The 13,514-nt window shown below is 41.0% G+C and overlaps 2 protein-coding genes across 3 annotated transcripts in view; both read left to right on the top strand.

Moving 5' to 3' along the window:
* Positions 1–3,005, top strand: part of lrp2b (low density lipoprotein receptor-related protein 2b) — a 108,594-nt gene extending 105,589 nt beyond the window's left edge. The window contains 6 exon segments of the mRNA XM_064923650.1: positions 331–400; positions 579–716; positions 1,240–1,341; positions 1,617–1,682; positions 1,935–1,991; positions 2,260–3,005. Of these exon segments, the coding sequence (XP_064779722.1) occupies positions 331–400; positions 579–716; positions 1,240–1,341; positions 1,617–1,682; positions 1,935–1,991; positions 2,260–2,301 (475 nt within the window). The 3' untranslated portion in view covers positions 2,302–3,005.
* Positions 3,006–4,741: 1,736 nt separating this feature from the next.
* The window catches only part of mpp3b (MAGUK p55 scaffold protein 3b), a 29,869-nt gene continuing 21,096 nt past the window's right edge, over positions 4,742–13,514 (top strand). The window contains exons 1-2 of one of the 2 annotated variants that reach the window (XM_064923649.1): positions 4,742–4,956; positions 5,618–5,687. The gene's annotated coding sequence lies outside the window, so the exon portion shown is untranslated. The remainder of the gene's footprint in view (positions 4,957–5,617; positions 5,688–13,514) is intronic. The other variant, XM_064923648.1, reaches the window with a different exon arrangement.

Here is a 13,514-nt window from a genome sequence, read left to right as displayed (position 1 = left end):
TTCTAAATCTAAAGGGATGTTAATGCTAAAGCTAGCCCCCCCCATCTCATTAGATTCTAAATCTAAAGGGATGCTAATGCTAAAGCTAGCCCCCCATCTCATTAGATTCTCAGTCTAAAGGGATGTTAATGCTAAAGCTAGCCCCCCCCCCATCTCATTAGATTCTAAATCTAAAGGGATGCTAATGCTAAAGCTAGCCCCCCCATCTCATTAGATTCTCAGTCTAAAGGGATGTTAATGCTAAAGCTAAGTTTCCTCATAATACAGAGCTAATATCTGTGTCCTAATCCTTTCATTCATACCAAGTGTACTTTTATTGGATATTTTCAGGGGTTCCCCATATCAAAGCTCTGACCCATCAAAGGAGGAGGGGAGTGACCCGGGCCCAAGCATCAAAGCGGTTTGTCTGATCATGATTTCTTAATAACCCATAAAACCAAAACATTAAAGTATTTCAATCAGTATTTTCCAGCACACAGATGCCTACAGTACTGTGGTTAGCTTATGTTCATGCAAGGGGTCTCTTTACATAGTCTTACGGTCTATGTCTCATCTTTGTCTCATCATTGTCTCATCAGGAGCCCTGTACTGCTGTTCCTATGGAGGAGGCAGGGGGGAAGAGTTTTGAGAACCCCGCCTATGCAGCTGAGGGGGATGAGAGACCTGCCCCTAACGGCATCACTACTGCCATCCTTGTGCCCAATGGGACAGCAATGGTCAATGCACCAAATATACTTTATTAGCTAATATAAGTACTATGTAACCTTTTATTTAACTAGGCATGTCAGTTAAGAGCAAATTCTTATTTACAATGACGGCCTACACCGGCCAAACCTGGACGATGCTGGGCCAATTGTGCTCCGCCCTATGGGACTCCCAATCAGGGGCGGATGTGATACAGCCTGGAATCGAACTAGGGATGCAGTGCCTTAGACCACTGCGCCACTTGGGAGCCCTATAATATACTGTATTCTGTTAAATCATCCCAATGTGGATTTCAGCAGTTCTATGATTTTATTTTTACTAAGACAACACTTGCGGGTCACATCCAATCAGCTTGTGGGCCATATTGAAGACCCTTGATTTGGAGTTTCAATTGAGAGCTCGTTAAAAAGTTATTATTGTTTTTAGGGACATGCACAGGGCAGTATGCCAATCTCATTCAGAACATAGAACATGAGGAAGACCACCCTGTCGACTGTATCTTGCGTGTTCTTTATGATGTCCTTGGTTCTATAGGAGAACATTGAGAACCCGTTGTATGCTGAGGTTCGTGTGATAGCTGAGCCTGACCCTGAGCCTGACGCTAGCGCCACACCTGCTAATACTTTATCAGTCGAGGTAGGCACCATTTGAAAAAACAAACATTTAGGGGCTAGTTATAGTTCACATCTAAAATAAAAGCTGATCAGCTTGTATTCATTTTCATGGGATAGTTAGCTTTTTAAAGTTTTAGCTGACTTTTGACATAGGGCGAATTATCCCTTTAAATGTAACTCAAACAGACTGACAAGTTTTGATTTTGAGGTGAACTATCCCTTTAAAATATCAGACAATAGAGTAAAATCTTTACAGTTCAGGCTTTTATACCATTTTTCTTTTGGCTGACATGTTAGGGGGCCTTTGAGAATCCAGATGAGGAACTGACTCCCGAGGAACCAGTCCGCGACGAGTCACTAAAGGTATCCATGGAGATGATAAAGGACAATTAGACGTGGATACTACTCTGCACTTTGTGAAAATTATATATGACGATGAGTACTGTCATGTTTTAATTGTAGTGTACAGCTCTCTCTGTGTATACCATACTATGAAAATACTGTAAATATCATGCGTACATGAATATGGTCATATGATGTCTATGTTTGAGATATAAGTTCATGTTAATTTACCTGAATGCTAATAATTGTTTTTTTTCACATCACCCTCTTCAGTTCGAACCCATTCCTGATGACAATGCCGACGACAGTTTCATAAACCCAATGTTCTCGGTGAGTGTTCAAGAAATAAAGGGTGCATTCCATCTCTGCATTCTACAGTAGAATATGTGTTTTATTGTTTTCGTTTGCTCTTTGGTGTATTGATGTCATCTTTATGCATAACGGCAGGAATAAGTTGTAGACCTAGGTAGACTACTTAATAATACTTTCTAGTTTCAAATAAACTCCAAGCTACATCAAGCACACGTCAAACACGTTCAAATCTTTAAACACACAAGATCAAATACTGTCTGTCTTCATTCTACTGCTCTTTCGACAGGATCCCACTTACCCACCCACCCCAGCAGACTCCTTCATTTGACCTCCACACCAGGCAAATCAGTGGACAAAACAACAGGACTAAACTGAACACTCGGACTAACACTGGACTAATCATACCTCCCCCACCTTTCCCTGGTTGGAAAATAGGTTATTAAAGCTAACCTACTGTCATTTTTTCCTCAATATATTTCATGATGCAATGATGTGCCAAATATGTGATTTAGTGGATTATTATCGGGTAAGCATTAGAATAATGTCTCTAGGAGCTGATCCCTCGTCAGTCTTGTGGAATACTTCTAATTTAAAGGTAAGATTTGAATGGAGAAAGCTGATCTGAGAGCAGTGCTGGCTTTCTTTTGATCCTATCAGTATGGACATATTCTCCAACGTAACACTGAGTGAACATTAACTCTACATGGTGTTCTGGAAACGCATGTTACATCTTCAGCCGTTGTGAGAACAATGCATCAATAAAACACTCATTAAGTTCCATTGCTATCGGGAAACTGGGGCCCAGAGCAGTTAAAGGAAGTGATGCGATAGTGGGTGAACGGTAGAACGGATGTTTCTAGAATGATGTGCCTTAGTTATAAGTCTTTATAACTAAGGCTATATTTTTATGATTACAATCTGTGATTAATGATATTTGATTGACTCTCGTCATAAAGCGAAACAAACTGTTGATGTATATGATGTTGTAAATTATCTTGTTTGATACTGTATGATTAAACCGTTTGTTGTTGAGTTTCATAAGTGTTCTTGGAGATGAACCTTGGCAACCTGACCTTCGATTTCTTCATCCCATCAATTATGAGACGGGCCCTGTGTATTGCTTAATAATGTCACATGACCTGAATTTGTTGCTTTATTTAAAGCTTTTTCATCAATCTGTCCCCTTTTTTTATGTCAGATGGTCCAGCACCATCCTCAGACAGTTTCTTTCATTTTTGGTATAATTCTCATTTCTAGAAAAGGCTTTAAAAATCCCGGTCATGTGACATGATTAACCAAAACACAGGGCCATAATTATGAATTATGAATTGTTTGGATGAAGGACAATATGGATGGTAATTATGTTAGTATTAGCAACAAGACATTGGCCACCACTCCACAATACAGTAGACTACATATACACATATACTCTCTCCCTCTCTCTCCTTCCCCTCTCTCATTCTCTGCATCCCTTTTTGTGTTTGTCTGTCCACTCCACACATTTGCCAAGCAATCAGCATAGAGACTCACACTGGTGTCATCTGAGTAGGATGACCCTGATACCCATGTAGTGTTTGCTGTGACCCACTGAACGTGGCTGCTTCCCTGCTCAGCCATAAAAGCCTACAGCCCTACACTAACCACATAGCCACGCCTTAATGATTACTGATGGGGTAACAAGAGCAATGACTCCAGCACTTTGCAACTCCCTTCCCTTCCTCTTCTCACCTCTCCTCCCCTGTCCTCCTCTGCCTTTCCCTCCTCTCATCCTGCCATCATAAATGTCTTATCACATCAAGGCTTCTCCTTTTGACTGAGTGGACTGTAACTACACTTCAAAAGGGTTCTTCGACTGTCCCCATAGGAGAACCCTTTTTGGTTCCAGGTAGAACCCTTTTTGGTTCCAAGTAGAACCCTTTTTGGTTCCATGTAGAACCCTCTGTGGAAAGGGTTCTACCTGGAAACCCCCAAAATTATACCTGGAACCACAAAGGGTTCTTCAAAGGGTTATCCTATGAGTGTAGGGCACTAAAAGAGAGAGAGGGAGTAGATGGAGGACAGAGTGGTTGGTTAAGGGATAAGTAGAGTGATGGTGCGGTGATGGAAGAGTGGAGGGATGGGGGGCAGAAAAGGAATGAAGTAGGGGGACTGGTAAATTTAGAACCATAAAGGTGCTATCTAGAACCTAAAAGTGTTTTTAGGCTGTCCCCATAGGAGAACACTTTAAAGAACCCTTTTTATTTCCAGGTAGAACCCTTTTGGTTCCAGGTAGAACCCTTTCCAGAGGGTTCTACCTGGAACCAAAAAGGTTCTCCCTATAGGGACAGCCGAAGAACCCTTTTTGAACCCATTTTTCTTAGTGTTTCATTTAGCAGACACTCTTATCCAGATCGATTTACAGGAGCAATTAGGATGAAGTGCCTTGCTCAAGGGCACATCGACAGATTTTTCACCTAGTCTGTTTGGGATTCGAACCAGCGGTGTTTCAGCTACTGGCCCATCGCTCTTAACCGCTAGGCAACCTGCCACCCCATAATGACTCATAGGCATGTTTTAGTTCTACTACCCCCACATGTCAAATCTGCTTATCAGCTCAAGCATGTCACAATCAGCAGCATTGGTGAAGCAGCTAGAGAAAGAGTGGGAGGAAAGGGGTGGACCACAGATCCTGCATCCATGCGTCTGTATGTGTGTGAGAGGAAGAGGGAGAGCGAGAGGAACGGCCTGAGTGATATAATGAAGATAGACAGATAGGGGGAGGGAGGAGCCTGAGCGAGAGATAGAAAGGGAGGACCAGCGAAGTGCAGTGCTGCACGCGTGTCTGTGTGAGGAGGAGGAGAGAGTGATACAGATAGCAGGGAAGCTAATGGCAGGTTTACACAGGAATCAAGACACAGCGCTAGGCACCAACCCAAAGGAGGGATTGCCAATGCACACACGCCCACACAGATACACACCACAGACAGAGCAGAGCATGAATAAGGTAAGGATCTTATTCTGTTTCATTTATAATTATTCTGGCAGACGTCTCAGCAGGAGGGAAGGATTCAGCAATTAAAGAGATTGAGGGATACAACGTGTGTCCACCTTTATGTGAAAGCTGCAGGGATGCTCAGCCTTGTGTATGTTCTTGTGAAACCTGCTAGGATTCTCCAAATGCTAGATTGTACAAAAACAAGTGTAGTGGGTTTATAGAATGCCATATGTACTCTTTAAATCAAATCTATTTAGTTTGCTATAGCTGCTTTATGTTAGATTTGATATTAGAGGTAGCATTGAATGCCATGGAACTGTAGGTTGAATGATACATTTAGTATGTCTTTGTGTTCTGTGGGGGGGGGGGGGGTCCATGTTGATAAGTGTGTGCTGTGTTAATGCAAAGTCAACTTCTCAGTCTAATCATATCCATTGATACAAATTGCATTTGAATTGCAAAGGTGTATTATGAAACATCAGCAATGGAATGGCAAGGACACACATTGCATTCTTACCTTGCCCTGCTCTCTTTGGCCTGGAATGATTCAATACATGACCTTAGAGTGATCTGGTCATCTCACAATATTTATTTTTTAAATACTACAGAATATTTTGAAACCACTTGCCATAAGCCATCACATTGCTTACACCAACTCGTTGCTTTTCAGACACTTTCAGGGACAGAGGAAAGAGGTTTGATTGCAGACCGAGCAGTCAACCATTACTTAAGGATAACAGGTGAGGCCGTGGGCTTTGTCACGCACCAACACACACACACACACACACACACACACACACACACACACACACACACACACACACACACACACACACACACACACACACACACACACACACTGGGTAGAAGGGCAGATGGTGCCAGGTCTGTGTTTTGAGTGACCTTGCCTTCCCCCTCTCTGGCATCACCCACAACAACAGATAAATCATCCACTCTTCATCTGACTCTACAGGCAGTCAAACAGGTGGTGAGGGAGAGAGAAAGGGATGGCGAGAGAGAGGAAAGAGAGGAGAGTGCATGTGTGTTTGTGCGTGACTCCACCCTTGGCATTGACAGAGAGATGGGGAGGGAGGGAGGGAGGGGTCAACAACAAGGGGTCAAAATCTGCTGAATGAAGACCGTGCTATCATATAATACTGTGACCTTAGCTGAGGGGGTTCACCATCTGTTATAGAGACAGGCACTATGAAAGGCTATTGTATGTCTACGCAACATAATGATGAGTATAACCTTGCCTGAGACCTGAAGACTTGTGTCAGAGCTAAAATGCTTATAGGCTTTGTCTCAGTAGGCTGATGTGGTCCTGAGACACAAGACCGTAAACTACAGGAGTGAGATTTAACAGATTTGAAGAAAATATCTTAACGATCTCTTTAAAAGTCTGTTCACACTGCTTATCATTTAGGCCTCTGAAGTTTAAACAGACAACGATTTTGGCTTTTAACACTGTCGCAACCATGTCCATTAGACCGATGCTTAGGGACTTGGCTAAAAGTACAGACCTCTTTGTCTAATGCTTAGTCTTCTGGACCAGATGATAATCCTCTCACCACCCTCACCACCCAAAACTACTGCATGCAGCAATATAGTATAGTGTGCATGTAACAGAGTGCCATGCCACAGATGGTACTAACAGATTGTAGTCCGACTACTATTCAATGACCACTCTGTATTAGAAAGTACTACCAAAGGCATTCCTCTTGTCCCGGACCATATAGCCAGTAAGAAATGTCATGTTGTTCAGTGGCAGGCAGACAAATGTCAGTGGGAGGAGGCTGTCCACTCTAAGCTCTCCTCTACTGCTTGTTATCCTGGAGAGGGGAGGGATGGAGGAATATAGGGGATGAACAGAGAAGATGGCGAGGGAGAGAGAGAAGGTAGGGGGGAAGGGCAGAGAGGATGGTAGGGAGTAAGAGAGAGGGAAAGATGTGGGCATGAAAGAAGGGTAAGAGGGAGAGGGGTAGAGAGGACGGGTAGGGAGAAAGAGAGAAGAGGGATGGGGAGGATGAAGGAGGGAGAGAGGGATACAAAGATGGGTTGGGAGGTAATGAAGAGGAATGGAGAGGGCGAATTGAGGAGAGAGAAGGGATCCAGCTTTTGTCAAATTAATATCAAAATGATCATTTTTAGCATTTTAGCTAACCCTAACCCTTTCCTAACCTTAACCTAATTCTCATAACATGCTACATTCATTTTCCTAACCTGCAGCGTAAATTCTAACCTGCTACGAAAAGTCAAATCTGACGTTATTTTAACAAAAGCTGGATCCCTTCTAGCCATGACCGAGCAAGAGGGGCCTGAGAGGGAGGCAATCTGTAGAAATTACTGATTTTCTGAGCAGAGAGGTCAGGGCGTCATGGCCTGGTTTGTTCAGATAGAAATGGACGGTCTAGATTGGAACAGACATGGCTTTTTGTTGTAGTGTATATAACCACATTAATGAACTGCAAAAATCTCTGAAGCTGGAGACTCTTACTACCTCCATCACTAGCTTTAGCACCAGCTGTCAGAGCAGCTCACAGATCACTGCACCTGTATATGGCTCATCTGTAAATAGCCCATCCAATCTACCTCATCCCATACTGTATTTATTGATTTATCTTGCTCCTTTTCACCCCAGTATCTCTACTTGCACATTCATCTGCTGCACATCCTACCATTCCAGTGTTTTATTCCTATATTGTAATTACTTCGCCACCATGACCTATTTATTGCCTTACCTCTCTTATCCTACCTCATTTGCACATGCAGTCTATCGATTTTTCTACCTTATTATTGATTGTTTATTCCATGTGTAACTCTGTTGTTGTTGTATGTGTCAAACTGCTTTGCTTTATCTTGGCCAGGTCACAGTTGCAAATAAGAACTTGTTCTCAACTTGCCTACCTGGTTAAATAAAGGTGAAATATATATTTTTTTAAATCCCTGAAGGCCTCTTCCTAAGGCAACCATGACCGTTTTATTATACTCTCTAGCTTGTCATTGGTAGGCGCAGAGTGATTTGTTACCTCTTCTAGGAATAGAAGTATCAAATCAAAGTGTATTGGTCGCGTACACCAGAGGCGTTCTGTTCCGTTTATGATATTTTCTTTCATGAGCATGACCTTATTTCTACTACAGCATCTTAGATGACTGTCATTCATATTCCATTCACCCAATTCAAAGTAACATCGCTCGGTTTAGGCTACTACATGATACTCTAATTTTCCCTATACCCACATCATGAGGATGGTACAACCTAGCCTATGAATGAAGGTATACAATGTCGGTGCACACAAGAAACATTTGAAACATTTGAGATGACCGTGACACATGGACAGACAGTGACACATTCAATACCGCCTTGCACACTCTTGCCAGCATCTAGCTTAGCTCGGGTGTAAGGATTAGTCCATCAGTTACAAACAAGTGTTTCTATTGGACAAATTCTGGTATTTTTGTCTCCGTTTTCGTTTTCTTCTGTTTAAGAAATGTTTTTCAACAGAATCTGTGGAATGTATACACCCTTGATCACGCATAAACACAGTTCACTTTCATAGCAGCCACATTGTATTCATTCTAGTCTCTATGCACTCTCCTCCTCTCACCTTTTCCCTTCAATTGTGGACTTTAATGAACAACATATCAGCTATATGTGACCAGGCAAAAAACCTTTCCAAGCCAAACCATGTCATAACCGCTACACACAGCCTACATCGTTGTCCCCGTATTAGCTAAAGTAACGTCCTAGGTCAACATAGCTAATAGAACTAATGCGTTAGTAAAACCACTACAATCATGCAGTAACGTTAGTTAGTCAGTAAGCAGTTATACTGGCGTGGCCCCAGTGGCAATAAATTAATAAAACCTAAAGCTTAACTTAACTTGACTTGGAATGAGTGTATTAATACCTTCACACATGTATCAGGTTTATCTCTGAATATGAGGAGATGTTAATTATTTGCGTTAAAAAGATGTGACTTGAACTCAGTTTGTAATATCCCTGTAAAAGATGTGATCACATATCTTGGTATTACAGTTAGCAAAGATCAGAAAGAAATGGCCAACTGAAATGTCTCTCCTATTGTAGAGAAAATTGGAAAGAGATTTAACTCCTGGTTATTAAGAGATCTGTCTTTATCTGGATGTGTACTTTTATCACAATCTGAAGGTCTGTCCAGATGAGTTTATACCTCCCTTGCCTTGGATGTTCCTCTATCAGTAACTAAAATGGTTGATACTAAATTATTTAAATATGGAGGAATTAACCTCATTATTTAAGAAAAGCAATAATATGTAGTACCCAAAGTGAGGGAGGGTTGAATGCTCAGGATTTTAAAACCTCTAATATAATATTTAAGATTAAATGGATACAAAACTATTTAAGGAATAAGGATTGCATTTGGAATATCATCCCTAATTTAATATTCCAACAGATTAGTGGTCTAGAATTCTTACTAAAATGCAACTTTGATATGGGTAAAATCCCTATTAAGCTTGCAAACTTTCATAAATATGTACTTCTAACTTGGAACCTCATGTACAAACACAATTTTTCCCCTCATAGGTATACAATATGGAATAATAAAGACATAAAATACAAAAACAAGTTGTTTTTTTCCAGAACTGGTTTGACAACAACATTATTTGGGTTAAACAATTATTGAATAATGATGGACAACTATATGATTATCCAGCATTTATGAGAACACACCATGTTACATTCACTCCTGAGGAGTATCAAACTGTTGTTAGAGCTGTCCCTAAAGGTGCTATTCTTCTTTTAGGAGAATATAACACTACTCCAAGTGAAACTATTGAGGAATTTGTAGCCTCAATACAATTAGAAGGAATTGACATTTTAAACTATAAATGTAATAACATGTATATAAGGAAACTATGTCAAAATGTTTCTATTCACTCTGCTAAAATGTACTGGAATGCAGCCCCAGGACAAGTGAACTTTAACAAAGTTTCGTTGTTGTCTCGTAAATATTGTATATCTAATAAGGTGAACGAAGTATCATACAAACTCATTCATAGAATCTACCCTGTAAAGACCTTTATTATACACAGATTTAAAATAGTTATTGATAACAAATGTGTATTTTGTGGTTGTGACCCAGAAACTCTTGACCATTTATTTCAGGACTGCTCTTATGTCAGAAGATTTTGGAGTGAGTTAGAAGATTTTATTTTAAAAGAAACAACTATTAATGTTCATTTGAGAGACTCCGATGTTATGTTTTATTTTGATCCAAATGATATGGACCCTGATTTAACTTTCATTGTTAATTTGTTTATCTTTCATGGATGATTCTGTATCCATAAAATTAAGTGGGCAGAGAACAAACCCCTCTTCACATGATTTAAGATATAATTTCAAAATAATATTTAAATTCTCAGTAAATGTAAAAACAAAAAAGCAATACGCACCATAAAAGTATTTAACAAATTGAAAATGATTCTTGATATGTAATAACCCTGTATGTTAGGTTTATGTACTCTTGTTTGTACATTTCTGTTTTTTTTGTATTTGTTGTGTTCATAATAAAAATAAAAATAAATATTTTTTTAAACGTTTAAAAAAAAGAAGATAGTCATAGCCAGCTAACTAACATAAACACCCGGCAGACAAAGGGATGCTGAGTAACTAAACAAGCCAGCTGCATTTACTAGCTAAGTGAGTGAAACTGAAGGTGGAAAAAAATGATTCTCTCTCACTCTTGCTTCTCCTTAATTTTTGAAGAAATTAATTTGTTGAAAACTGTTCAACTGTCTCTCTTTCTTTGAGTCAACTACTCACCACATTTTATGCACTGCAGTGCTAGCTAGCTGTAGCTTATGCATTCAGTACTAGATTTATTCTCTGATCCTCTGATCATGTCAGTTCATGCTGCAAGAACTCTGATAGGTTGGAGGACATCCACCAGAAGTTGTCATAATTACTGTGTAGGTCTATAGAAGGGGGTGAAAACCATGAGCCTCCTAGGTTTTGTATTGAAGTCAATGTACCAAGAGGAGGACGGAAGCTAGCTGTCCTCTGGCTACACTATGGTGCTACCCTACAGAGTGATGTTGAGGCTACTGTAGACCTTCGTTGCAAAACAGTGAACATATTTTGTATAGTTTTATCTAAAAAGGATTACTTATTCAATGTTAATATTATTGATTTCCATGAAATTCACTGCGGAAGATGATCCTCCTCTGAGGAGCCTCCAGTGGCAGATTTGCAGACGTTATTCAGGGTCAGCAAAATGCTTGTGCTTCTAGTTCCAACAGTGCATTAATAATACCTAGCCAATAACAATTACTAAACAATACACAAATAACCAAACAAGTTCTAATGTAGAAAGCAATTTTGTTCATATATATATATATATATATATATATATATATATATATATATATATATATATATATACACATAATAGTCCAAAATGACAAGGCAAAAACAGGTTTTTAGAAAATTTTGCAAATGTATTAAAAATAAAAAACATTTTCAAATCAAATCCAATTTTGTTTGTCACATACATATGGTTAGCAGATGCTTGTGCTCCTAGTTCCGACCATGCAGTAATATCTAACAAGTAATCTAACCTAACAATTTCACAACAACTACCTTATACACACAAGTGTAAAGGAATGAATAAGAATATGTACATAAAAATATATGAATGAGTGATGGTTGAACGGCATAGGCAAGATGCAATAGATGGTATATTGTACAGTATATACATATGAGATGAGTAATGTAGGGTATGTAAACATTATATAAAGTGGCATTGTTTAAAGTGGCTAGTGATACATTTATTACATCAAGATGCAGTAGATGGCATAGAGTACAGTATATACATATGAGATGAGTAATGTAGGGTGTGTAAACATTATATAAAGTGGCATTGTTTAAAGTGGCTAGTGATACATTTATTACATCAATTTTTCCACTATTAAAGTGGCTAGAGTTGAGTCAGTATGTTGGCAGCAGCCACTCAGTGTTAGTGATGGCTGTTTAACAGTCTGATGTCCTTGAGATAGAAGCTGTTTTTCAGTCTCTCGGTCACGACTTTGATGCACCTGTACTGACCACGTCTTCTGGATGATCACGGGGTGAACAGGCAGTGGCTCGGGTGGTTGTTGTCCTTGATGATCTTTTTTGCCTTCCTGTGACATCGGGTAGTGTAGTTGTCCTGTAGGGCAGGCAGTTTGCCCCCAGTGATGCATTGTGCAGACCTCACTACCCTCTGGAGAGCCTTACAGTTATGGGCAGAGCAGATGCCTTACCAGGCGGTGATACAGCCCGACAGGATGCTCTCGATTGTGCATCTGTAAAAGGTTGAGTGTTTTTGGTGACAAGCTAAGTTTCAGCCTCCTGAGGTACAATTAGCCCTGATGTGCCTTCTTTTAACCACGCTGTCTGTGTGGGTGGACCATTTCAGTTTGTCAGTGATGTGTACGCCGAGGAATTCAAAACTTTCCACCCTCTCCACTACTGTCCCATCGATGGTTAGGGGGCTGCTCCCTCTGCTGTTTCCTGAAGTTCACAATCATCTCCTTTGTTTTGTGGACATTGAGTGTGAGGTTATTTTCCTGACACCACACTCTGAGGGCCCTCAACTCCTCCCTGTAGGCCGTCTCATTGTTGTTGGTAATCAAGCCTACCACTGTAGTGTCATCTGCAAACTTGATGATTGAGTTGGAGGCGTGCATGGCCACGCAGTCGTGGGTGAACAGAGAGTTCCGGAGAGGGCTGAAAATGCACCCTTCTGGGGCCCCAGTGTTGAGGATCAGCGGGTGGAGATGTTGTTTCCTACCCTCACCACCTGGGGGTGGCCTGTCAGGAATTCCAGTACCCAGTTGCACAGGGCGGGGTTGAGACCCAGGATCTCAAGCTCGATGACGAGTTTGGAGGGTACTATGGTGTTAAATGCTGAGCTGTAATCGATGAAAAGCATTCTTACATAGGTATTCCTCTTGTCCAGATGGGTTAGGGCAGTGTGATGCCGATTGTGTCGTCTGTGGACCTATTGGGGCGATAAGCAAATTGGAGTGGGTCTAGGGTGTCAGGTAGGGTGGAGGTGATATGGTCCTTGACTAGTCTCTCAAAGCACTTCGTGATGATGGAAGTGAGTGCCTCGGGGTGGTAGTCATTTAGCTCAGTTACCTTAGCTTTCTTGGGAAGAGGAAAGATGGTGGCCCTCTTGAAGCATGTTGGAATAGCAGACTAGGATAAGGATTGATTGAATATGTCCGTAAACACACCAGCCAGCTGGTCTGCGCATGCTCTGAGGACGCAGCTGGGGATGCCGTCTGGGCCTGCAGCCTTGCGAGGGTTAACACGTTTAAATGTTTTACTCACATTGGCTGCAGTGAAGGAGAGCCCGCAAGTTTTGGTAGCGGGCCGTGTCAGTGGCACTGTATTGTCCTCAAAGCGAGCAAAGAAGTTCTTTAGTCTGTCTGGGAGGAAGACATCGTGGTCCGCGATTGGGCTGGTTTTTCTTTTGTAGTCCGTGATTGACTGTAGACCCTGCCACATACCTCTTGTGTCTGAGCCATTGAATTGTGAC

The sequence above is a fragment of the Oncorhynchus masou genome, chromosome 18 (genome assembly GCF_036934945.1).
Source record: "Oncorhynchus masou masou isolate Uvic2021 chromosome 18, UVic_Omas_1.1, whole genome shotgun sequence".
NCBI lineage: Eukaryota > Metazoa > Chordata > Actinopteri > Salmoniformes > Salmonidae > Oncorhynchus > Oncorhynchus masou.
This window is presented reverse-complemented; position numbering and strand designations above follow the sequence as displayed.